This window comes from Pezoporus flaviventris, unplaced genomic scaffold (assembly GCF_033815535.1).
Source record: "Pezoporus flaviventris isolate CSIRO_AGI_PZ_B2104156 unplaced genomic scaffold, CSIRO_AGI_Pfla_v1 ptg000677l, whole genome shotgun sequence".
NCBI classification, from domain to species: Eukaryota; Metazoa; Chordata; class Aves; order Psittaciformes; family Psittacidae; genus Pezoporus; species Pezoporus flaviventris.
Window position 1 is genome coordinate 20,117 of NW_026893222.1, and position 27,380 is coordinate 47,496.

Sequence of the window (27,380 nt, forward strand, 5' to 3'; positions counted from 1 at the left end):
ATGATGGGATCACAGGGATGATGGGACGCAGGGATCATGTAATGATAGATCATGGAATGATGGGATCATGGAACAATGGGATGATGGGATCATGTGACCATAGAATGATGGGGTGCAGGGAACACGGAATGATAGGATCATGGAATGATGGGATCACAGGGATGATGGGATCATGTGACCACACAATCACGGGATGCGGGGATCATGAAATGGGCTCATGGAATGACCGCCCCCACCCCACCCCCCCCTCCGCCCCGCGCAGGCGCAGACCGGGCACAGCCAAAGGTTTTTACTCCCCGAGGAGCCGCCACCAGGGGGCGCCACCGCTGCCAACACCCGGGGGGGGAGGGGAGGGGAGGAAACGTCACCGCGGGGGGGGCGGAGCCTCTTCAGAGCCCTCAGAGCTTCCGGCGCTGGGGGCGGAGCCTGGGGAAGAGCTGGGGGGGGAAGAGGGGGAAATGGGGATGGGGGCACCCATAGGGAGATAGGGATGGGGGCACCCATAGGGAGATAGGGATGGGGGGAACCCATAGGGAGATAGGGATGGGGGGAACCCATAGGGGAGAGGGATGGGAGCACCCATAGGGGATAGGGATGGGAACACCCATAGGGAGATAGGGATGGGGGGAACCCATAGGGAGATAGGGATGGGGGCACCCATAGGGAGATAGGGATGGGGGGAACCCATAGGGGATAGGGATGGGGGCACCCATAGGGAGATAGGGATGGGGGGAACCCATAGGGAGATAGGGATGGGAGCACCCATAGGGAGATAGGGATGGGGGGAACCCATAGGGGATAGGGATGGGGGCACCCATAGGGAGATAGGGATGGGGGGAACCCATAGGGGATAGGGATGGGGGGAAACCATAGGGGATAGGGATGGGGGAACCCATAGGGAGATAGGGATGGGGGCACCCATAGGGGATAGGGATGGGAGCACCCATAGGGAGATAGGGATGGGGGGAACCCATAGGGATAGGGATGGGGGAACCCATAGGGGATAGGGATGGGGGGAACCCATAGGGGATAGGGATGGGAGCACCCATAGGGGATAGGGATGGGAGCACCCATAGGGAGATAGGGATGGGGGGAACCCATAGGGGATAGGGATGGGGGAACCCATAGGGAGATAGGGATGGGGGCACCCATAGGGGATAGGGATGGGAGCACCCATAGGGAGATAGGGATGGGGGGAACCCATAGGGGATAGGGATGGGGGCACATATAGGGAGATAGGGATGGGGGGAACCCATAGGGGATAGGGATGGGGGGAACCCATAGGGGATAGGGATGGGGGGAACCCATAGGGGATAGGGATGGGGGCACCCATAGGGGATAGGGATGGGGAGAACCCATAGGGGATAGGGATGGGGGGAACCCATAGGGGATAGGGATGGGGGCACCCACAGGGGATAGGGATGGGGGCACCCATAGGGAGATAGGGATGGGGGGAACCCATAGGGGATAGGGATGGGGGCACTCATAGGGGATAGGGATGGGGGCACCCACAGGGGATAGGGATGGGAACACCCATAGGGGAGAGCGATTGGGGCACCCATAGGCGATAGGGATGGGGGGAACCCATAGGGGAGAGGGATTGGGGCACCCATAGGGGATAGGGATGGGGGGAACCCATAGGGAGATAGGGATGGGGGCACCCATAGGGAGATAGGGATGGGGGGAACCCATAGGGGATAGGGATGGGGGGAACCCATAGGGAGATAGGGATGGGGGCACTCATAGGGGATAGGGATGGGGGGAACCCATAGGGGATAGGGATGGGAGCACCCATAGGGGATAGGGATGGGGGCACCCATAGGGGATAGGGATGGGGGCACCCATAGGGGATAGGGATGGGGGCACCCATATGGACGCGGGACACCCCCCCCCCCCCCCCCCGCACTCACCCCAAAGTAGTTGCGGGGCACGAAGCCCTCGTGCCCGTACAGGGACCCCCACCACCAATCCACGTCCCCGGGGCGCTGCCGCCGCAGCACCGTCACCGGCTCCCCCTCCCGGAACGAGAGCTCGTCCCCCAGCGCCGCGCTGTAATCCCAGAGCGCGTAAACCACGCCGCTGTTGAGCACCCCCATGCCCTGCTCCACCTCTGTGGGGCACAGGGACAGGGCATCAGCATCAATGAACACAGCCCCTGCATCCCAACACAGCCCCATTGCCCTGCTCCACCTCTGTGGGGCACAGGGACGGGGCATCAGCATCAATGAACACAGCCCTGGTACCCCAACACAGCCCCATTGCCCTGCTCCACCTCTGTGGGGCACAGGGACGGGGCATCAGCATCAATGAACACAGCCCTGGTACCCCAACACAGCCCCATTGCCCTGCTCCACCTCTGTGGGGCACAGGGACGGGGCATCAGCATCAATGAACACAGCCCCTGCATCCCAACACAGCCCCATTGCCCTGCTCCACCTCTGTGGGGCACAGGGACAGGGCATCAGCATCAATGAACACAGCCCCTGCATCCCAACACAGCCCCATTGCCCTGCTCCACCTCTGTGGGGCACAGGGACGGGGCATCAGCATCAATGAACACAGCCCCTGCATCCCAACACAGCCCCATTGCCCTTCTCCACCTCTGTGGGGCACAGGGACAGGGCATCAGCATCAATGAACACAGCCCCTGCATCCCAACACAGCCCCATTGCCCTGCTCCACCTCTGTGGGGCACAGGGACGGGGCATCAGCATCAATGAACACAGCCCCTGCATCCCAACACAGCCCCATTGCCCTTCTCCACCTCTGTGGGGCACAGGGACAGGGCATCAGCATCAATGAACACAGCCCTGGTACCCCAACACAGCCCCATTGCCCTGCTCCACCTCTGTGGGGCACAGGGACGGGGCATCAGCATCATTGCCCCATTGCTCTGATTGCCCCCATTACGCCCATTCCCCTTATAGCCCCCCATCACCCGCATTACCCCCATTGCCACCATTGCCCTATTATCTCATTGCCCCCCATTACCCCATTACGCCCCATTACCCCCATTCCCATTATAGCCTCCCATCACCTGCATTACCCCCATTGCCACCATTATCCCATTACCCCATTGCACCCCATTACCCCCATTACGCCATTACTCCCATTACCCCATTACCCCCATTACCCCATTGCCCCCATTACCCCATTACTCCCATTACCCCCATTACCCCATTACTTCCATTACCCCCATTGCCCCCATTACCCCCATTACCCCATTGCCCGCATTGCCCCCATTGCCCCTAGTACCCCCATTACCCCATTGCCCCCATTACCCCATTACTCCCATTACCCCCATTGCCCCCATTACCCCATTGCCCGCATTACCCCATTGCCCCTATTACCCCATTACTCCCATTGCCCCCCATTATGCCATTGCCCCATTACCCCCATTATCCCATTGCCCCCCATTACCCCATTGCCCCCATTACCCCATTACCCCCATTACCCCATTGCCCCCATTACCCCCATTGCCCCCATTATCCCATTCCCCCATTGCCCCCCATTACCCCATTGCCCCCATTACCCCATTCCCCCCCAGCCCGGTGCTACCGGTGAGGTAGTTGTAGCAGTCGCTGTAGCCCTCCCGGTAGGGGTCACACTTCTCCACGGCCAGGCTGCCGTCGCTGGTGGTGGTGGCAAAGATGGCGGCGCCGTGGCGCACCAGGGCCACGCAGACACTGGTGTCGTTGCACGAGGCCGCGCAGTGCAGGGGGGTCCTGGGGTGGGGGAAAGGGGTGGAGCCATGGGAGACCCCATCCCATAACACACATCCATCCCATTCCCATCCCATAATAGACATCCATCCCATCCCATAACACACATCCATCCCATCCCATAACAGACATCCATCCCATCACACACATCCATCCCATCCCATAACACACATCCATCCCATCCCATAACAGACATCCATCCACATCCCATCCCATAACACACATCCATCCCATCCCATAACACACATCCATCCCATCCCATAACAGACATCCATCCCATCCCATAACACACATCCATCCCATCCCATCACACACATCCATCCCATCCCATAACACATATCCATCCCCATCCCATCCCATCACACACATCCATCCCATCCCATCACACACATCCATCCCATCCCATCACACACATCCATCCCATCCCATAGCACACATCCATCCGCATCCCATCCCATCACACACATCCATCCCATCCCATCACACACATCCATCCGCATCCCATCCCATAACACACATCCATCTGCATCCCTTCCCATAATAGACATCCATCCCATCCCATCACACACATCCATCCCATCCCATAACACACATCCATCCCATCCCACACATCCATCCCATCCCATCCCACACATCCATCCCATCCCATCACACACATCCATCCCATCCCATCACACACATCCATCCCATCCCATAACACACATCCATCCCATCCCATAATAGACATCCATCCCATCCCATAACACAAATCCATCCCATCCCATAACACAAATCCATCCCATCCCATCACACACATCCATCCCATCCCATCACACACATCCATCCCATCCCATCCCATAACACACATCCATCCCATCCCATCACACACATCCATCCCATCCCATCCCATAACACACATCCATCCGCATCCCATCCCATAACACACATCCATCCCATCCCATAACACACATCCATCCCATCCCATCACACACATCCATCCCATCCCATCCCATAACACACATCCATCCGCATCCCATCCCATAACACACATCCATCCCATCCCATCCCATCCCATCCCATCACACACATCCATCCCATCCCATCCCATCACACACATCTATCCCATCCCCATCCCATCCCCAGCCATCCCATCCCATCACACACATCCATCCCATCCCATCACACACATCCATCCCATCCCATCCCATAACACACATCCATCCGCATCCCATCCCATAACACACATCCATCCCATCCCATCACACACATCCATCCCATCCCATCACACACATCCATCCCATCCCATCCCATAACACACATCCATCCGCATCCCATCCCATAACACACATCCATCCCATCCCATCCCATCCCATCCCATCACACACATCCATCCCATCCCATCCCATCACACACATCTATCCCATCCCCATCCCATCCCCAGCCATCCCATCCCATCACACACATCCATCCCATCCCATCACACACATCCATCCCATCCCATCCCATAACACACATCCATCCGCATCCCATCCCATAACACACATCCATCCCATCCCATCACACACATCCATCCCATCCCATAACACACATCCATCCCATCCCATAACACACATCCATCCCATCCCATAACACACATCCATCCCCATCCCATCCCATCACACACATCCATCCCATCCCATCACACACATCCATCCCATCCCATAACACACATCCATCCCATCCCATAACAGACATCCATCCCATCCCATCCCACACATCCATCCCATCCCATCACACACATCCATCCCATCCCATCACACACATCCATCCCATCCCATAACACACATCCATCCCATCCCATAATAGACATCCATCCCATCCCATAACACAAATCCATCCCATCCCATCACACACATCCATCCCATCCCATCACACACATCCATCCCATCCCATCCCATAACACACATCCATCCCATCCCATCACACACATCCATCCCATCCCATCCCATAACACACATCCATCCGCATCCCATCCCATAACACACATCCATCCCATCCCATAACACACATCCATCCCATCCCATCACACACATCCATCCCATCCCATCCCATAACACACATCCATCCGCATCCCATCCCATAACACACATCCATCCCATCCCATCCCATCCCATCCCATCACACACATCCATCCCATCCCATCCCATCACACACATCTATCCCATCCCCATCCCATCCCCAGCCATCCCATCCCATCACACACATCCATCCCATCCCATCACACACATCCATCCCATCCCATCCCATAACACACATCCATCCGCATCCCATCCCATAACACACATCCATCCCATCCCATCACACACATCCATCCCATCCCATCACACACATCCATCCCATCCCATCCCATAACACACATCCATCCGCATCCCATCCCATCACACACATCCATCCCATCCCATCCCATCACACACATCTATCCCATCCCCATCCCATCCCCAGCCATCCCATCCCATCACACACATCCATCCCATCCCATCACACACATCCATCCCATCCCATCACACACATCCATCCCATCCCATCACACACATCCATCCCATCCCATCCCATAACACACATCCATCCGCATCCCATCCCATAACACACATCCATCCCATCCCATCACACACATCCATCCCATCCCATCACACACATCCATCCCATCCCATCCCATAACACACATCCATCCGCATCCCATCCCATAACACACATCCATCCCATCCCATCACACACATCCATCCCATCCCATAACACACATCCATCCCATCCCATCCCATTCCCATCCCATCCCATCACACACATCCATCCCATCCCATCACACACATCCATCCCATCCCATCACACACATCCATCCCATCCCATCACACACATCCATCCCATCCCATAACACACATCCATCCCATCCCATAATAGACATCCATCCCATCCCATCACACACATCCATCCCATCCCATCCCATCCCATCCCATCCCCATCCATCCCCACCCCACCCGCACCCGCATCCCAAGCCCGCGGTCCCCCCGCACCATCCGTGGCTGTCGGGGGAGTTGACGTTGGCTCCGCTGGCGATGAGGAACTCCACGATGCCGTAGTGCGCCCCGCAGATCGCGTTGTGCAGCGCCGTGATGCCCTCGTCGTTGGGCTGGCTCGGGTCGTTCAGCTGCGGCGCCGGACAGCGACGTCACGTCACACCCGCGCACCCACACCGCACCCACACAGCACCCACACAGCACCCACACCGCACCCACACAGCACCCACACAGCACCCACACAGCACCCCCACAGCATCCACACCGCACCCGGTGCCCCACGGCAACACCTGTGCCCCACGGCACCCCTGTACCCCACAGCACCCACACAGCACCCACACCGCACCCACACAGCACCCACACCGCACCCACACAGCACCCACACAGCACCCACACCGCACCCACACAGCACCCACACAGCACCCACACCGCACCCACACAGCACCCACACAGCACCCACACCGCACCCACACAGCACCCACACAGCACCCACACCGCACCCACACAGCACCCACACAGCACCCACACCGCACCCACACAGCACCCACACCGCACCCACACAGCACCCACACCGCACCCACACAGCACCCACACAGCACCCACACCGCACCCACACAGCACCCACACAGCACCCACACAGCACCCACACCGCACCCACACAGCACCCACACAGCACCCACACCGCACCCACACCGCACCCACACAGCACCCACACAGCACCCACACCGCACCCGGTGCCCCACGGCAACACCTGTGCCCCACAGCACCCACACAGCATCCACACCGCACCCGGTGCCCCACGGCAACACCTGTGCCCCACGGCACCCCTGTGCCCCACAGCACCCACACAGCAACCCCTGTGCCCCACGGCAACACCTGTACCCCACAGCACCCCTGTGCCCCATAGCACCCACACAGCAACCCCTGTGCCCCACGGCAACACCTGTACCCCACAGCACCCCTGTGCCCCACAGCACCCACACAGCAACCCCTGTGCCCCACGGCAACACCTGTACCCCACAGCACCCCTGTGCCCCATAGCACCCACACAGCAACCCCTGTGCCCCACGGCAACACCTGTACCCCACAGCACCCCTGTGCCCCACAGCACCCACACAGCATCCACACCGCACCCGGTGCCCCACGGCAACACCTGTGCCCCACGGCACCCCTGTGCCCCATAGCACCCCCACAGCACCCACACCGCACCCGGTGCCCCACGGCAACACCTGTGCCCCACAGCACCCCCATGGCACCCACACAGCAACCCCTGTGCCCCACCGCACCCTGTGCCCCACGGCACCCCCACAGCACCCCCACAGCACCCACACCACACCCACACAGCAACCCCTGTGCCCCACCGCACCCGGTGCCCCACAGCAACCCCTGTGCCCCACGGCACCCCCATGGCACCCACACAGCAACCCCTGTGCCCCACCGCACCCTGTGCCCCACGGCACCCCCACAGCACCCCCACAGCACCCACACCACACCCACACAGCAACCCCTGTGCCCCACGGCAGCCCCACAGCACCCACACAGCACCCCTGTGCCCCACAGCACCCCTGTGCCCCACAGCACCCCCACAGCATCCACACCGCACCCACACCGAACCCCCACCGCACCCCCACAGCAACCCCTGTGCCCCACGGCAGCCCCACCGCACCCCCACCGCACTCCCACCACACCCACACAGCACCCCCTGTGCCCCACGGCACCCCCACTGCAGCCCCACGGCACCCCCACAGCACCCCCACAGCACCCCCTGTGCCCCACAGCACCCCCATGGCATCGCCCTGTGCCCCACAGCACCCCCACAGCACCCCCTGTGCCACCCCCTGTGCCCCACAGCACCCCCACAGCACCCTTGAGCCCCACAGCACCCGCACAGTGCCCTGAGCCCCGCGGCACCCGCACGGGACCCCCTGTGCCACCCCCTGTGCCCCACAGCACCTCCTGTGCCCCACAGCATCCCCTGTGACCCACAGCATCCCCTGTGACCCACAGCATCCCCTGTGACCCACAGCACCTCCTGTGCCCCACAGCATCCCCTGTGACCCACAGCATCCCCTGTGACCCACAGCATCCCCTGTGACCCACAGCACCTCCTGTGCCCCACAGCATCCCCTGTGACCCACAGCACCCCTGTGACCCACAGCATCCCCTGTGACCCACAGCATCCCCTGTGACCCACAGCATCCCCTGTGACCCACAGCACCTCCTGTGCCCCACAGCATCCCCTGTGACCCACAGCATCCCCTGTGACCCACAGCACCCCTGTGACCCACAGCATCCCTTGTGACCCACAGCACCCCTGTGACCCACAGCATCCCTTGTGACCCACAGCACCTCCTGTGCCCCACAGCATCCCCTGTGACCCACAGCATCCCCTGTGACCCACAGCACCTCCTGTGCCCCACAGCATCCCTTGTGACCCACAGCACCCCTGTGACCCACAGCACCGCACAGCGCCTGGCGCCCCACAGCACCCACACAGCACCCCTGTGCCCCAGGCCACCCGCACGGCACCCCCTGTGCCCCACGGCACCGCCGCAGAGCCTCTGTGCCACCCCCCAGAGCACCCTGTGCCCCAGTGCCCCCCAGAGCACCCCACTGCCACCCCCGTCCCCTCCGTATCCCAGTGCCACCCCGAGAGCATCTTCTGTCACCTCCATCACCCCACAAGTGCTCTCCTCATCACCCCCAGCCCGCATCCACCCTGTCCCTGACCCCGCATCCCCGGGTCCCTCTCCCCACATGCCCCGGTCCCTGTTCCTGCATCCCCCTGGTCCCTCTCCCCGCATCCCCCTGGTCCCGGTCCCTGTCTCCCCTATCCCGGTTCTTGTCCCCGCACCCCCCGGTCCCTGTTCCCGCATCCCGGTTCCTGTCCCCGCATCCCCACGGTCCCCGATCCCGCATCCCCCTGGTCCTGGTCCCTGTTCCCGCATCCCGGTTCCTGTCCCCTCATCCCCCTGGTCCCCGATCCCGCATCCCCCTGGTCCTGGTCCCCGATCCCGCATCCCCCGGTCCCTGTCTCCCGTATCCCGGTTCCTGTCCCCTCATCCCCCCAGTCCCTGTCCCCACATCCCCCGGTCCCTGTCCCCGATCCCGCATCCCCCTGGTCCCTGTCTCCCGTATCCCGGTCCCTGTTCCCGCACCCCCCAGTCCCTGTCTCCCGCATCCCGGTCCCTGTCTCCGCATCCCCCTGGTCCTGGTCCCTGTTCCCGCATCCCGGTCCCTGTCTCCGCATCCCCCTGGTCCTGGTCCCTGTTCCCGCATCCCGGTTCCTGTCCCCTCATCCCCCTGGTCCCTGATCCCGCATCCCCCTGGTCCTGGTCCCCACATCCCGGTCCCTGTTCCCGCACCCCCCGGTCCCTGCTCCCGTATCCTGGTCCCTGTCCCCGCATCCCCCTGGTCCTGGTCCCCACATCCCGGTCCCTGCCTCCCGCATCCCGGTCCCTGTTCCCGCATCCCCTGGTCCCGGTCTCCCGTATCCCGGTTCCTGTTCTGCATCCCCCCGGTCCCTGTTCCCACATCCCCCGGTCCCCGATCCCGCACCCCCCGGTCCCTGTCTCCCGTATCCTGGTCCCTGTCCCCGATCCCCCTGGTCCTGGTCCCCACATCCCGGTCCCTGTTCCCGCATCCCAGTCCCTGTTCCCGCATCCCGGTCCCTGTCTCTGCATCCCCCTGCTCCTGGTCTCTGTTCCCTCACCCCCCGGTCCCTGCCTCCCGCATCCCGCTCCCTCTCCCCGCACCCCCCTCTCCTCGCCCCCGCCATCCCGGTCCCTGTTCCTGCATCCCCCGGTCCCTGTTCCCGCATCCCCTGGTCCCGGTCTCCCGTATCCCGGTTCCTGTTCCTGCATCCCCCCGGTCCCTGCCTCCCTCACCCCCCGGTCCCTGCCTCCCTCACCCCCCGGTCCCTGTCTCCCGCATCCCGGTCCCTGTTCCCACATCACCCGGTCCCTGTCTCCCGCATCCCGGTCCCTGTTCCTGCATCCCCCTGGTCCCGGTCCCTGTTCCCACATCACCCGGTCCCTGTCCCCACATCCCGGTTCCTGTCCCCGCATCTCCTGGTCCCTGTTCCCACATCCCGGTCCCTGTCCCGCATCCCCCCGGTCCCTGTTCCCGTATCCCAGTTCCTGTCCCCGCATCCCCCGGGCCCTGGTGCCGGTCTCTGTTCCCACATCCCCCTGGTCCCTGTTCCCGCACCCCCCAGTCCCTGTCTCCCGCATCCCGGTCCCTGTCTCTGCATCCCCCTGGTCCCAGTTCCTGTCCCCGCATCCCCTGGTCTCTGTTCCCGCACCCCCCGGTCCCTGCCTCCCTCATCCCGCTCCCTCTCCCCGCACCCCCCTCTCCTCGCCCCCGCCATCCCGGTCCCGGTGCTGCCGCACCTCTGCCACCGCCTGCTGCACCACCTCGAGCTCCCCGGTGAGCGCCGCGTCCAGCAGCAGCACGAGCGGGTTCAGCCGCACCCGCGCCCCGGGACGCTTGCGGGGGGAGGCCGGGTCCCGCAGCGCCGAGCGCAGCTCCTGGACCCCCCCCCCCAACACCGGTACCGGGAGCGGAGTCAGCGGCCGCCGGGGGAACACCGGGGCACCCAAAGGACATCAGGGAACCCCCAGGAGCACCCAAAGGACCCCAGAAGCACCCAAAGGACCCCAGGAGCACCCAAAGGACCCAGGAGCACCCAAAGGACCCCAGAAGCACCCAAAGGACATCAGGGTCCCCCTCCCCGGAGCACCCAAAGGACCCCAGAAGCACCCAAAGGACCCCAAGTTCCCCCCCCAGGAGCACTCAAAGGACCCCAGGAGCACCCAAAGGACCCCAAGTCCCCCCCAGGAGCACCCAAAGGACCCCAGGAGCACCCAAAGGACCCCAAGTCCCCCCCAGAAGCACCCAAAGGACCCCAGGAGCACCCAAAGGACATCAGGGTCCCCCCAGGAGCAGCCAAAGGACCCCCAGTCCCCCCCCCTCAGAAGCACCCAAAGGACCCCCAGTCCCCCCCCCTCAGAAGCACCCAAAGGACCCCCAGTCCCCCCCCTCAGAAGCACCCAAAGGACCCCAGGAGCACCCAAAGGACCCCCAGTCCCCCCCCCTCAGAAACACCCGAAGGACCCCAGGAGCACCCAAAGGACCCCAAGTTCCCCCCCAAGGAGCACCCAAAGGACGCCAAGTCCCCCCTCCCCAGGAGCACCCAAAGGACCCCAAGTCCCCCCCAAGAGCACCCAAAGGACCCCCAGTCCCCCCCCTCTCAGAAGCACCCAAAGGACCCCAGGAGCACCCAAAGGACCCCAGGAACACCCAAAGGACCCCCAGTCCCCCCCCCTTCAGAAGCACCCAAAGGACCCCAAGTTCCCCCCCAGGAGCACACAAAGGACCCCAAGGTCCTCTCCGGGGCACCCAAAGGACCCCAAGTCCCCCCCAGGAGCACCCAAAGGACATCAGGGTCCCCCCCCTCAGAAGCACCCAAAGGACCCCAGGAGCACCCCAAAGGACATCAGGGTCCCCCCCCTCAGAAGCACCCAAAGGACCCCAGGAGCACCCAAAGGACATCAGGGTCCCCCCTCAGAAGCACCCAAAGGACCCCAGGAGCACCCAAAGGACATCAGGGTCCCCCCCCTCAGAAGCACCCAAAGTACCCCAAGGAGCACCCAAAGGACCCCAGGAGCACCCAAAGGACCCCAAGTCCCCCCCCAGGAGCACCCAAAGGACCCCAGGAGCACCCAAAGGACCCCAAGTCCCCCCCAGAAGCACCCAAAGGACCCCAGGAGCACCCAAAGGACCCCAAGTCCCCCCCCTCAGAAGCACCCAAAGGACCCAAGGAGCACCCAAAGGACCCCAACCTCCCCCCCCCCAGGAGCACCCAAAGGACCCCAGTCCCCCCCCTCAGAAGCACCCAAAGGACCCAAGTCCCCCCTCAGGAGCACCCAAAGGACCCAGGAGAAACCCAAAGGACCCCAAGTTCCCCCCCCAGGAGCACCCAAAGGACCCCAAGGTCCTCTCCGGGGCACCCAAAGGACTCCAAGTTCCCCCTCAGAAACCGCGAAGGACCCCAGGAGCACCCAAAGGACCCCAAGTTCCCCCCAAGGAGCACCCAAAGGACGCCAAGTCCCCCCCTCAGAAGCACCCAAAGGACATCAGGGTCCCCCCCCTCAGAAGCACCCAAAGGACCCCAGGAGCACCCAAAGGACATCAGGGTCCCCCCCCCTCAGAAGCACCCAAAGGACCCCAGGAGCACCCAAAGGACATCAGGGTCCCCCCCCTCAGAAGCACCCAAAGGACCCCAGGAGCACCCAAAGGACATCAGGGTCCCCCCCCTCAGAAGCACCCAAAGGACCCCAGGAGCACCCAAAGGACATCAGGGTCCCCCCCCCTCAGAAGCACCCAAAGGACCCCAGGAGCACCCAAAGGACATCAGGGTCCCCCCCCCTCAGAAGCACCCAAAGGACCCCAGGAGCACCCAAAGGACATCAGGGTCCCCCCCCTCAGAAGCACCCAAAGGACCCCAGGAGCACCCAAAGGACATCAGGGTCCCCCCCCCTCAGAAGCACCCAAAGGACCCCAGAAGCACCCAAAGGACCCCCAAGTTCCCCCCCCAGGAGCACTCAAAGGACCCCAGGAGCACCCAAAGTACCCCAAGGAGCACCCAAAGGACCCCAGGAGCACCCAAAGGACCCCAAGTCCCCCCCCAGGAGCACCCAAAGGACCCCAGGAGCACCCAAAGGACCCCAACCTCCCCCCCCCCAGGAGCACCCAAAGGACCCCAGGAGCACCCAAAGGACATCAGGGTCCCCCCCCCTCAGAAGCACCCAAAGGACCCCAGGAGCACCCAAAGGACCCCAGGAGCACCCAAAGGACATCAGGGTCCCCCCCCTCAGAAGCACCCAAAGGACCCCAGGAGCACCCAAAGGACATCAGGGTCCCCCCCCTCAGAAGCACCCAAAGGACCCCAGGAGCACCCAAAGGACATCAGGGTCCCCCCTCAGAAGCACCCAAAGGACCCCAGGAGCACCCAAAGGACATCAGGGTCCCCCCCCTCAGAAGCACCCAAAGGACCCCAGGAGCACCCAAAGGACATCAGGGTCCCCCCCCTCAGAAGCACCCAAAGGACCCCAGGAGCACCCAAAGGACATCAGGGTCCCCCCCCCTCAGAAGCACCCAAAGGACCCCAGGAGCACCCAAAGGACCCCAAGTCCCCCCCAGGAGCACCCAAAGGACATCAGGGGTCCCCCCCCCCGGAGCACCCAAAGGACCCCGGGGTCCCTCTCGCTCTCACCGGGGCTGGCGCGGGGCTTTCGGGTTCCGGTTCCGCGGGGGGACTTTGGCGACCTTCGCCGTGCGCGGCTCCGGCTCCGGTCTCGGGTTCCCCGGTGACGGCGGGGGGGGGTCCCCGGTGCAGGAGCTTGGTGATGAGCTCCTGGTACTGACGGGCGCGGGGGGGCGGCCCCGGGCTCTGCTCCATGGACCCGCGGCGCTTGAGCGGCCGCGGCATCTCCGCGAGGGAGCGCGCAACGGCGCGGAACTCCGGGTCCCGCTGCGCCTCGGCGGGCAACAGCGGCTGCAGCCGGGTCGGGCTCAGCGGCCGCGCCACGGCCTCGCCGTCTCCGACACCTCCGGCTCCAGCTCCGAGTCCGCCTCCGGCAGCGACGGCTCCGGAGGAAGCGGCCGGGAAGGGGCCGCGGCTGCGGGGAAACGGGGAGGGAGGAGGAGGAGGAGGAGGAGGAGGAGGAGGAGGAGGAGACCCGTGGGGACACGAGGGAGACTTCATGGGACCCCCCCAGAGACATCATGGGACCCCCCCAGAGACATCATGGGACCCCCCCCAGAGACATCATGGGACCCCCCCAGGGACATCATGGGACCCCCCCAGAGACATCATGGGAACCCCCCAGAGACATCATGGGACCCCCCCCAGAGACATCATGGGACCCCCCCCCAGAGACATCATGGGACCCCCCCAGAGACATCATGGGACCCCCCCAGAGACATCATGGGACCCCCCCAGAGACATCATGGGAACCCCCTCCAGAGACATCATGGGACCCCCCCCTCAGAGACATCATGGGACCCCCCCAGAGACTTCATGGGACCCCCCCCAAGAGACATCATGGGAACCCCCCAGAGACATCATGGGACCCCCCCCAGAGACTTCATGGGAGCCCCCCAGAGACCTCATGGAACCCTCCCGGATCCCCCATGGGACCCCCCCAGAGACATCATGGGATCCCCCCCAGAGACTTCATGGGAGCCCCCCAGAGACCTCATGGAACCCTCCCGGATCACCCATGGGACCCCACCAGGACCTCATGGGCCCCCCCAGAGCCCTCATGGGACCCCCCGGACCCCTCCTGAGACCCCCTCGGATCCCCCATGGGACCCCCCCAGAGCCCCCCTGGGACCCCTCGGAGCCACCCTGGGACCCCCCCCGGACCCCTCCTGTGACCCCACTGGAGCCCTTCTAAGAACCCCCCAGAGCCCCCCTGTGACCCCCCCAGAGCCCCCCTGTGACCCCCCCGAGCCCCTTCTGTGACACCCCCCCCCCCGGAGCCCTCCTGTGACCGCCAGAGCCCTCCTGAGACCCCCCCGGAGCCCCCCTGTGCCCCCCAAACCCCTCCTGTGCCCCCCAAACCCCTCCTGTGCCCCCAACGCTGCAGCCCCCAAACCCCCCTGTGCCCCCCAAACCCCTCCTGTGCCCCCAACGCTGCAGCCCCCAAATCCCCTGTGCCCCCAGACCCCCTGTGCCCCCCAAACCCCTGTGCCCCCCCAAACCCCCTGTACCCCCCAAACCCCCTGTGCCCCCCCAAATCCCCCTGTACGCCCCTCCTGTGCCCCCAACGCTGCAGCCCCCAAACCCCCTGTGCCCCCAACCCCCCCTGTGCCCCCAACCCCCCTGTGCCCCCAAACCCCCTGTGCCCCCCAAACCCCTCCTGTGCCCCCCCAACCCCTCCTGTGCCCCCCCAACCCCCCTGTGCCCCCCAAACCCCTCCTGTGCCCCCCCAACCCCCCTGTACCCCCCAAACCCCCCTGTACCCCCCAAACCCCTCCTGTGCCCCAAACCCCCCTCGCACCCCCAATGCTGCAGCCCCCAACCCCCCCCCCCCATCCCTCACCTTCCCCGGGGGGCAGCGCAGGTCCCTGGGGCTGCTTCTGCGGTGCCCTCGCCGCGGAGGGGGGGGGTCCGAGGGGCAGCGCCCGGGGCGCGCCCCCCCCTTGCTCCCAGAACGCGTTTTGGAGCTTGAAGATCACCGAGAGCGGCAGCGGCTTCTGGCGGGGGGGGCGCGGAGCGGCGGGGGGGGGCACCGGGATGCGGGACACGGGCCAGGCCCGCGGCAGGGACCCGGCCCCCCCGCGCCGGAACGGCCCCTCCGGGCCCCGCCGCTCCCCCGGGGGCAGCTTGAAGTTGCGGGGCAGGGTGGAGCTGTGCCCGCCGTAGGCGGCGTCCTGCGGGGCATCGGTGTGAGCGGGGAGGACGGAACCCCCCCCGTAACCGGCCCCTGCGCCCATCACCCGGCATCAGGCCTGCAGGACCCATAACTGGCCCCTGCGCCCATCACCCAGCATCAGGCCTGCGGGACCCCCATAACCAGCACCTGTGCCCATCACCCGGCATCAGGCCTGCGGGACCCCCATAACCGGCCCCTGTGCCCATCACCCGGCATCAGGCCTGCGGGACCCCCATAACCGGCCCCTGCGCCCATCACCCGGCATCAGGCCTGCAGGACCCATAACCGGCCCCTGCGCCCATCACCCGGCATCAGGCCTGCAGGACCCCTACAACCGGCCCCTGTGCCCATCACCCGGCATCAGGCCTGCAGGACCCCCATAACCGGCCCCTGCGCCCATCACCCGGCATCAGGCCTGCAGGACCCCCATAACCGGCCCCTGCGCCCATCACCCGGCATCAGGCCTGCAGGACCCCCATAACCCGCCCCTGCGCCCATCACCCGGCATCAGGCCTGCAGGACCCCCATAACCGGCCCCTGCGCCCATCACCCGGCATCAGGCCTGCAGGACCCCATAACCAGCCCCTGCGCCCATCACCGGGCATTGGGGCTGTGGGACCCCATAATCAGTCCCTGCGCCCATCACCCGGCATCGGGGCTGCGGGACCCCAGGACCAGCCCCTGCACCCATCACCCGGCAGCGGGGCTGCGGGACCCCCATAACCGGCCCCTGTGCCCATCATCGGCATCAGGCCTGCGGGACCCCCATAACCGGCCCCTGCGCCCATCACCCGGCATCAGGCCTGCAGGACCCCCATAACCGGCCCCTGTGCCCATCACCCGGCATCAGGCCTGCAGGACCCCCATAACCGGCCCCTGTGCCCATCACCCGGCATCAGGCCTGCAGGACTCATAACCAGCCCCTGCGCCCATCACCCGGCATCGGGCCTGCAGGACCCCCATAACCGGCCCCTGCGCCCATCACCCGGCATCGGGCCTGCAGGACCCCCATAACCGGCCCCTGCGCCCATCACCCGGCATCGGGCCTGCAGGACCCCCATAACCGGCCCCTGCGCCCATCACCCCGCATCAGGCCTGCAGGACCCCCATAACCGGCCCCTGTGCCCATCACCCGGCATCAGGCCTGCAGGACCCCTATAACCAGCCCCTGTGCCCATCACCCTGCATCAGGCCTGCAGGACCCCCATAACCAGCCCCTGCGCCCATCACCCGGCATCAGGCCTGCGGGACCCCCATAACCAGCCCCTGCGCCCATCACCCGGCATCAGGCCTGCGGGACCCCCATAACCGGCCCCTGCGCCCATCACCCGGCATCAGGCCTGCAGGACCCCCATAACCGGCCCCTGTGCCCATCACCCGGCATCAGGCCTGCAGGCCCCCCCCCTCCCCAGCTCTCACCTTGCCCCCTCCGGCCCCATCCAGGCTCGACTCCCTCCATGGTGACAGCATCAGCCCCAGGGATGGAGAGGGACCTAAAGGGGGGGGAGGACAACACAAAGGGGTCAGGAGCACCCCAACCCCCCCCCAGGGCACCCCAAAACAGCTCTGGACCCCCCCCCATTGCTCACGGTCGAACCCCCCCCCGCTGGGGGGCTTCTTCTCATAGACCAGGTCCAGGTCGGACTCGTTCCAGCCCTTCTGGGGGCGCCGCTTGAGCACGGAGTCATCTGGGGGGGGACACGGAGCTGAGGGACCCCCCACGGCCATGGGGATGGGGGCACCCATGGGTGGGAATGGGGCACCCATGGGTGGGAATGGGATGGGGGCACCCATGGGGATGGGGGCACCCATGGGTGGGAATGGGATGGGGGCACCCATGGGGATGGGGGCAACCATGGGTGGGAATGGGATGGGGGCACCCGTGGGTGGGAATGGGATGGGGGCACCCATGGGTGGATTGGGGCACCCATGGGTGGGAATGGGATGGGGGCACCCGTGGGTGGATTGGGGCACCCATGGGTGGGAATGGGATGGGGGCACCCATGGGGATGGGGGCAACCATGGGTGGATTGGGGCACCCATGGGTGGGAACGGGATGGGGGCACCCATGGGTGGATTGGGGCACCCATAGGTGGGAACGGGATGGGGGCACCCATGGATGGATTGGGGCACCCATAGGTGGGAATGGGATGGGAGCACCCGTGGATGGATTGGGGCACCCATAGGTGGGAATGGGATGGGAGCACCCGTGGATGGATTGGGGCGCCCAAAGTTTGGAATGGGATGGGAGCACCCATGGATGGATTGGGGCGCCCAAAGTTTGGAATGGGATGGGGGCACCCATGGATGGATTGGGCACCCATGGGTGGGAACGGGATGGGGGCACCCGTGGATGGATTGGGGCACCCATGGGTGGGAATGGGATGGGGACACCCATGGGGATGGGGGCACCCATGGATGGATTGGGGCACCCATGGGGATGGGGGCACCCATGGATGGATTGGGGCACCCATAGGTGGGAATGGGATGGGGGCACCCGTGGATGGATTGGGGCACCCATGGGTGGGAACGGGATGGGGGCACCCATGGGGATGGGGGCACCCATGGATGGATTGGGGCACCCATGGGTGGGAATGGGATGGGGGCACCCGTGGGTGGATTGGGGCACACATAGGTGGGAATGGGATGGGGGCACCCATGGATAGATTGGGGCACCCATAGGTGGGAATGGGATGGGGGCATCCATGGATGGATTGGGCACCCATGGATTGATTGGGCACCCATGGATGGATTGGGGCACCCATAGGTGGGAATGGGATGGGGGCACCCATGGATGGATTGGGCACCCATGGATTGATTTGGCACCCATGGATGGATTGGGGCACCCATAGGTGGGAATGGGATGGGAGCACCCGTGGATGGATTGGGGCACCCATAGGTGGGAACGGGATGGGGGCACCCATGGATGGACTGGGCACCCATGGATGGATTGGGGCACCCATTGGCGGGAATGGGATGGGGACACCCAAGGATGGATTGGGGCACCCATAGGTGGGAATGGGATGGGGGCACCCATGGGGATGGGGAAACTTATGGATGCACTGGGGACACCCATGGATGGGAATGGGATGGGGGCACCCATGGGGATAGGGACACCTATGGGGATGGGACAGGGACACCCATAGGGATGGGGACACCCAAGGATGGATTGGGGCACCCATTGGTGGGAATGGGATGGGGACACCCATGGGGATGGGGAAACCTATGGATGGACTGGGGACACCCATGGATAGAAATGGGATTGAGGCACCCATGGGTGGACTGGGGACACCCATGGGGATAGGGACACCTACGGATGGGATTGGGGCACTCATGGATGGGAATTGGATGGGGACACCCATGGGGATGGGGACACCCATGGATGGATTGGGATGGGGACACCCATGGGGATGGGGACACCCATGGATGGATTGGGATGGGGACACCCATGAGGACACCCATGGATGGATTGGGATGGGGACACCCATGGGGACACCCATGGATAGATTGGGATGGGGACACCCATGGGGACACCCATGGATGGATTGGGATGGGGACACCCATGGGGACACCCATGGATGGATTGGGATGGGGACACCCATGGGGACACCCATGGATGGATTGGGATGGGGACACCCATGGGGACACCCATGGATGGATTGGGATGGGGACACCCATGGGGACACCCATGGATGGATTGGGATGGGGACACCCATGGGGATGGGGACACCCATGGATGGATTGGGATGGGGGCACCCATGGGGACACCCATGGATGCACTGGGGATGCCTTAGGATGGACGGGGGACACCCCGGCCGTGGAGCCCCCCATGGGATCATCACCACCCCCACCCCCACCCATACCCAGGTCTATACCCCCCCAAACCCCCCCTTGCCCCCCCCCCCCCCCCCCCCCTCACCCTGTGCCCGGAAGGCCGCGGCCCCCCCGCCGATGGACGGGTAGAGCCCGTGCATCTCATAGGGGGGGGGCGCGAGGGGCCGGGGCCCCCCCCCCATTCCCAGCAGCTCATAGGGGCGGAGGGGGGGGCGCGGGGACGGGGCTCGGCCCCCCCCGGGCACCGCCAGCAGCTTGGGCCGGGGGGAAGGGGCCCGATCCTCGCCCTGCAGGAAATGGGGGGCCCGGGGGGAGCCGGGGGGGCCCAGAGCGTCCCCCGCCCCCTCGGGGGTCTCCAGGCTCCTGCGCGCCAGGGGGGAGCGGCTCCGGCCGGGAATGTCCTGGAATGGGGACGGGAACAGAGCGGGAGAGCGGGGGGGGGTGGTCCCCCTTGCTGCAATCCCTGCCACACAATCCCCATCCCGGCAATTCCCACCCAATTCCCACCCCAATTCCCATCCCAACAATTCCAACCCCAATCCCCATCCCAATTCCCACCTGCCAGTTGCCATCCCTCAATTCCCATCCCAACAATTCCCACCCCAATCCCCATCCCAATTCCCACCTCCCAATTCCCAGCCCAATTCCCACCTCCCAATTCCCCTCCCCAATCCCCATCCCAACAATTCCAAAACCAATTCCCATCCCGCAATTCCCACCACGACAATTCCCACCCCGACAATTCCCATCCCAATTCCCATCCCTGAATCCCCACCCCAACAATTCCCACCCCAGTTCCCATCCCCTGATTCCCACCTCCCAATTCCCATCCCTCAATCCCCATCCCCACAATTCCCACCCCAATCCCCACCCCAACAACTCCCAATACCCAATTCCCACTAATTTCCACCCCTAATTCCCACCTCCCAGTCACCATCCCAACAATTCCCATCCCAACAACTCCCACCCCCAATTCACATCCCAACAATTCCCAACAATTCCCACCCCCCAATTCCCATCCCAACAACTCCCACCCCCAATTCCCAACAATTCCCACCCCTCAATTCCCACCCCCCAATTCCCATCCCAACAATTCCCATCCCAACAGCTCTGACCCCCAATTCCCAACAATTCCCACTCCCCAATTCCCATCCCAACAATTCGCATCCCAACAGCTCTGACCCCCAATTCCCAACAATTCCCACTCCCCAATTCCCATCCCAACAATTCGCATCCCAACAGCTCTGACCCCCAATTCCCACTTCCCAATTCCCATCCCAACAATTCCCATCCCCCAATTCCCATCCCAACAGCTCTGACCCCCAATTCCCACCCCCCAATTCCCATCCCAACAATTCCCATCCCAACAGCTCTGACCCCCAATTCCCACCCCCCAATTCCCATCCCAACAATTCCCATCCCCCAATTCCCATCCCAACAGCTCTGACCCCAAATTCCCACCCCCCAATTCCCACCCCCAATTCCCATCCCAACAATTCCCATCCCCCAATTCCCATCCCAACAGCTCTGACCCCCAATTCCCACCCCCTAATTCCCATCCCAACAATTCCCATCCCAACAGCTCTGACCCCCAATTTCCACTTCCCAATTCCCATCCCAACAATTCCCATCCCAACAGCTCTGACCCCCAATTCCCAACAATTCCCACTCCCCAATTCCCATCCCAACAATTCGCATCCCAACAGCTCTGACCCCCAATTCCCACTTCCCAATTCCCATCCCAACAATTCCCATCCCCCAATCCCCATCCCAACAGCTCTGACCCCCAATTCCCACTTCCCAATTCCCATCCCAACAGCTCTGACCCCCAATTCCCAACAATTCCCCCCCCCCAATTCCCCCCCCCCAATTCCCACCCCCCAATTCCCACCCCCCAATTCCCATCCCAACAACTCCCCCCCCCAATTCCCAACAATTCCCACCCCCAATTCCCAACAATTCCCACCCCCAATTCCCAACAATTCCCACCCCCAATTCCCCCCCCCCCCCAACTCCCCCCCCCAATTCCGCCCCATTCCTACCCTGGGGGGGGGCCCTGGCCCGTCGCTCCACAGGGATTCCAGCTGCCGGGACAGCTCATCCACCTTGGCCACGGCCGTGTCCAGCTCCACCTGCTTCAGGTCCATGTGCTGCATGGCCAGCGCTGGGGGGGGGAACATGTGGGGCAGGGGAGGGGGGGTCAGCCTGCACCCCATAGCGTGCCCCACAGCACCCTTTGGCTGCCCCCCCCTTACACTGGAAGGTGAGGTCCAGCAGGTCCTGAGCGCTCTGCAGCCGCTCGCTCGCCATCGCGATACCTGCAGGGGGATGTCGCGATAGTGGGGGGGGGACACACACACACACACACGACACAGGACACCCCCCCCCCCCTGCACCCCAATCCCTTGGGAACGCGGGAGCGGGATGTGCCGGGGCCCGTTCTCCGCATTAGCATAATTAGCAGTAATTAACGCATCGCAAGGAGCCGGCGCCGCCCCCCCCCCGGGCACGGCGCTGATTTGGGGGGGGGGGGAACCCCCTCTTTTACATTGGGGTCACCCCATGGGTGGGGGGGGTATAGAATAGGGACCTCCGCACCCATGGGTGCCCCATGGCCAAGGGGGGGGTGGGGGTCAATGGGTGTCAAGGGGGGGTTTTGGGGTAACCCCCCCCCCCCCCCCCCCCCCCCCCGCCGCCGCGGCCCCCACCCAGGCGGCTCCGCCCCGGCCCGGTTCTCGCCCCCGGGGACAGCGGACGAGCCCCGGCTCGCCCGGGCCGGGCGGGAGAGGAGGGAAGGGGGGACGGGGAAAGGAACCGGTACCCGAAAACACAGCCCAGAGACCCAAAACGGAGCGGAATGAGCCCAAAATGAGCCCAGAGACCCAAAACGGAGCGGAATGAGCCCAAAATGAGCCCAGAGACCCAAAACGGAGCGGAATGAGCCCAAAATGAGCCCAGAGACCCAAAACGGAGCGGAATGAGCCCCAAAACTGAGCCCAGAGACCCAAAACGGAGCGGAATGAGCCCAAAACTGAGCCCAGAGACCCAAAACGGAGCGGAATGAGCCCAAAACTGAGCCCAGAGACCCAAAACGGAGCGGAATGAGCCCAAAACTGAGCCCAGAGACCCAAAACGGAGCGGAATGAGCCCAAAACTGAGCCCAGAGACCCAAAACGGAGCGGAATGAGCCCAAAACTGAGCCCAGAGACCCAAAACGGAGCGGAATGAGCCCAAAATGAGCCCAGAGACCCAAAACTGAGCCCAGAGACCCAAAACGGAGCGGAATGAGCCCAAAACTGAGCCCAGAGACCCAAAACGGAGCGGAATGAGCCCAAAACTGAGCCCAGAGACCCAAAACGGAGCGGAATGAGCCCAAAACTGAGCCCAGAGACCCAAAACGGAGCGGAATGAGCCCAAAATGAGCCCAGAGACCCAAAACTGAGCCCAGAGACCCAAAACGGAGCGGAATGAGCCCAAAATGAGCCCAGAGACCCAAAACGGAGCGGAATGAGCCCAAAATGAGCCCAGAGACCCAAAACGGAGCGGAATGAGCCCAAAATGAGCCCAGAGACCCAAAACGGAGCGGAATGAGCCCAAAATGAGCCCAGAGACCCAAAACGGAGCGGAATGAGCCCAAAATGAGCCCAGAGACCCAAAACGGAGCGGAATGAGCCCAAAATGAGCCCAGAGACCCAAAACGGAGCGGAATGAGCCCAAAATGAGCCCAGAGACCCAAAACGGAGCGGAATGAGCCCAAAACTGAGCCCAGAGACCCAAAACGGAGCGGAATGAGCCCAAAACTGAGCCCAGAGACCCAAAACGGAGCGGAATGAGCCCAAAACTGAGCCCAGAGACCCAAAACGGAGCGGAATGAGCCCAAAACTGAGCCCAGAGACCCAAAACGGAGCGGAATGAGCCCAAAACTGAGCCCAGAGACCCAAAACGGAGCGGAATGAGCCCAAAACTGAGCCCAGAGACCCAAAACGGAGCGGAATGAGCCCAAAATGAGCCCAGAGACCCAAAACTGAGCCCAGAGACCCAAAACGGAGCGGAATGAGCCCAAAACTGAGCCCAGAGACCCAAAACGGAGCGGAATGAGCCCAAAACTGAGCCCAGAGACCCAAAACGGAGCGGAATGAGCCCAAAACTGAGCCCAGAGACCCAAAACGGAGCGGAATGAGCCCAAAATGAGCCCAGAGACCCAAAACTGAGCCCAGAGACCCAAAACGGAGCGGAATGAGCCCAAAATGAGCCCAGAGACCCAAAACGGAGCGGAATGAGCCCAAAATGAGCCCAGAGACCCAAAACGGAGCGGAATGAGCCCAAAATGAGCCCAGAGACCCAAAACGGAGCGGAATGAGCCCAAAATGAGCCCAGAGACCCAAAACGGAGCGGAATGAGCCCAAAATGAGCCCAGAGACCCAAAACGGAGCGGAATGAGCCCAAAATGAGCCCAGAGACCCAAAACGGAGCGGAATGAGCCCAAAATGAGCCCAGAGACCCAAAACGGAGCGGAATGAGCCCAAAATGAGCCCAGAGACCCAAAACGGAGCGGAATGAGCCCAAAATGAGCCCAGAGACCCAAAACGGAGCGGAATGAGCCCAAAATGACCCAGAGACCCAAAACGGAGCGGAATGAGCCCAAAATGAGCCCAAAGACCCAAAACGGAGCGGAATGAGCCCAAAACTGAGCCCAGAGACCCAAAACGGAGCGGAATGAGCCCAAAATGAGCCCAGAGACCCAAAACAGAGCGGAATGAGCCCAAAACTGAGCCCAGAGACCCAAAACTGAGCCCAGAGACCCAAAACTGAGCCCAGAGACCCAAAACGGAGCGGAATGAGCCCAAAATGAGCCCAGAGACCCAAAACGGAGCGGAATGAGCCCAAAACTGAGCCCAGAGACCCAAAACTGAGCCCAGAGACCCAAAACGGAGCGGAATGAGCCCAAAATGAGCCCAGAGACCCAAAACGGAGCGGAATGAGCCCAAAACAGAGCCCAGAGACCCAAAACTGAGCCCAGAGACCCAAAACGGAGCGGAATGAGCCCAAAACTGAGCCCAGAGACCCAAAACGGAGCGGAATGAGCCCAAAATAAGCCCAGAGACCCAAAACGGAGCGGAATGAGCCCAAAATGAGCCCAGAGACCCAAAACTGAGCCCAGAGACCCAAAACGGAGCGGAATGAGCCCAAAACTGAGCCCAGAGACCCAAAACGGAGCGGAATGAGCCCAAAATGAGCCCAGAGACCCAAACTGAGCCCAGAGACCCAAAACGGAGCGGAATGAGCCCAAAATGAGCCCAGAGACCCAAAACGGAGCGGAATGAGCCCAAAATGAGCCCAGAGACCCAAAACGGAGCGGAATGAGCCCAAAATGAGCCCAGAGACCCAAAACGGAGCGGAATGAGCCCAAAATGAGCCCAGAGACCCAAAACGGAGCGGAATGAGCCCAAAATGAGCCCAGAGACCCAAAACTGAGCGGAATGAGCCCAAAATGAGCCCAGAGACCCAAAACGGAGCGGAATGAGCCCAAAACGGAGCCCAGAGACCCAAAACTGAGCCTAGAGACCCAAAACTGAGCGGAATGAGCCCAAAATGAGCCCAGAGACCCAAAACGGAGCGGAATGAGCCCAAAATGAGCCCAGAGACCCAAAACAAAGCGGAATGACCCAAAACGGAGCAAAATGAGCCCAAAATGAGCTCAGAGACCCAAAACGAAGCGAAATGACCCAAAACGGAGCAAAATGAGCCCAAAATGAGCCCAGAGACCCAAAACGGAGCGGAATGACCCAAAACGGAGCAAAATGAGCCCAAAATGAGCCCAGAGACCCAAAACGGAGCGAAATGACCCCAAACCCAAGCCCAGAGACCCAAAACTGAGCGAAATGAGCCCAAAATGAGCCCAGAGACCCCAAATCAGAGCCCCGAGCCCCCAGACTGAGCCAAATGCCCCCAAAATGAGCCCAGAGACCCCCAAACTGAACCTGGGCACCCCAAAACAGGGCTGGCACCGCGGGGTGCCCCCGCTGCACCCCAACACCACGAAACCAAGCCCAGCACCCCAAAACCGAGCCCAGCACCCCAAAACTGACCCCAGCACCCCAAAACTGACCCCAGCACCCTAAAACTGAACCCAGTACCCCAAAACTGAGCCCAGCACCCCAAAACCGAGCCCAGCACCCCAAAACTGACCCCAGCACCCTAAAACTGAACCCAGTACCCCAAAACTGAGCCCAGCACCCTAAAACTGAGCCCAGCACCCCAAAACTGACCCCAGCACCCCAAAACCGAGCCCAGCACCCTAAAACTGAGCCCAGTACCCCAAAACTGACCCCAGCACCCCAAAACGGACATCAACACCATGAAAATGACCTCAGCACCCAGAAACTGAGCCTAGCACCCCAAACCGGACCTCAGCATCCCAAAACTGAGCCCAGCACCCTCAACCGGACCTCAGCACCCCTAAACTGAGCACAGCACCCTAAAATTGACCCCACCACCCTAAAACCGGACCCGGCAGCCTGAAACTGAGCCCAGCACCCCAAACCGGACCTCAGCACCCCTAAACTGAGCCCAGCACCCCAAACCGCACCTCAGCACCCCTAAACTGAGCCCAGCACCCCAAACCGGACCTCAGCACCCAGAAACTGAGCCCAGCACCCCAAACCGGACCTCAGCACCCCTAAACTGATCCAGGCACCCTAAAACTGGACCTCAGCACCCCTAAACTAAGCCCAGCACCCCAAACCGGACCTCAGCACCCCTAAACTGAGCCCAGCACCCCAAACCGGACCTCAGTACCCCTAAACTGAGCCCAGCACCCCAAACCGGACCTCAGCACCCCTAAACTGAGCCCAGCACCCCAAACCGGACCTCAGCACCCCTAAACTGAGCACAGCACCCTAAAACTGACCCCAACACCCTAAAACCGCACCCCGGCACCCCGAAACTGAACCCAGCACCCTAAAAGCAGACTCCAGCACCCCAAAACTGACCCCAGCACCCTAAGACTGACCCCAGCACCCTAAAACTGGACTCCAGCACCCCGAAACTGACCCCAGCACCCTAAAACTGGACTCCGGCTCCCTGAGACTGACCCCAGCACCCTAAAACTGGACCCCGGCACCCCAAAACTGAGCCCAGCACCCTATAACCGGACTCAGGCACCCTAAAACCGCCCCCAGCACCGCAAACCGGACCTCAGCACCCCGAAACTGACCCCAGCACCTCAGGGTGCGACCGAAGCACCCCGAAACTGACCCCGGCACCCTATGGTGCCCCCCCAGCAATCCGAACCAGACCCAGGGCACCCAAAGGTGCTCCCGTGCCCCCCCCTGCACCCGAACCGGGGCACC

General features: G+C 63.0%; 1 protein-coding gene across 1 annotated transcript; it reads right to left on the bottom strand.

Moving 5' to 3' along the window:
• Positions 1 to 368: 368 nt before the first annotated feature.
• Positions 369 to 22,375, bottom strand: PPP1R13L (protein phosphatase 1 regulatory subunit 13 like). Its single transcript, XM_061444101.1, has 12 exons — positions 22,284 to 22,375; positions 22,071 to 22,192; positions 20,114 to 20,429; positions 17,784 to 17,882; positions 17,614 to 17,687; positions 15,862 to 16,192; positions 14,028 to 14,401; positions 11,143 to 11,286; positions 6,749 to 6,882; positions 3,559 to 3,725; positions 1,911 to 2,110; positions 369 to 437 (listed from the first exon to the last, which is right to left on the bottom strand). The coding sequence occupies exons 1-12, from the start codon at positions 22,336 to 22,338 to the stop codon at positions 399 to 401; spliced, it is 2,055 nt and encodes a 684-aa protein (XP_061300085.1). The 5' UTR covers positions 22,339 to 22,375; the 3' UTR covers positions 369 to 398.
• Positions 22,376 to 27,380: the final 5,005 nt, after the last annotated feature.

What these genes read in the sequence shown, in the direction of transcription:
- PPP1R13L (XM_061444101.1), bottom strand. Translation starts at nt 22,338, where the DNA reads ATGGCGAGCGAGCGGCTGCAGAGCGCTCAGGACCTGCTGGACCTCACC. An exon ending in TGCAGCAGGCGGTGGCAGAG is followed by an intron (nt 6,883 to 11,142) that starts GTGCGGCAGCAC and finishes CCGGCGCCGCAG; the next exon opens with CTGAACGACCCGAGCCAGCC. An exon ending in CTGCTACAACTACCTCACCG is followed by an intron (nt 2,111 to 3,558) that starts GTAGCACCGGGC and finishes TGTGCCCCACAG; the next exon opens with AGGTGGAGCAGGGCATGGGG.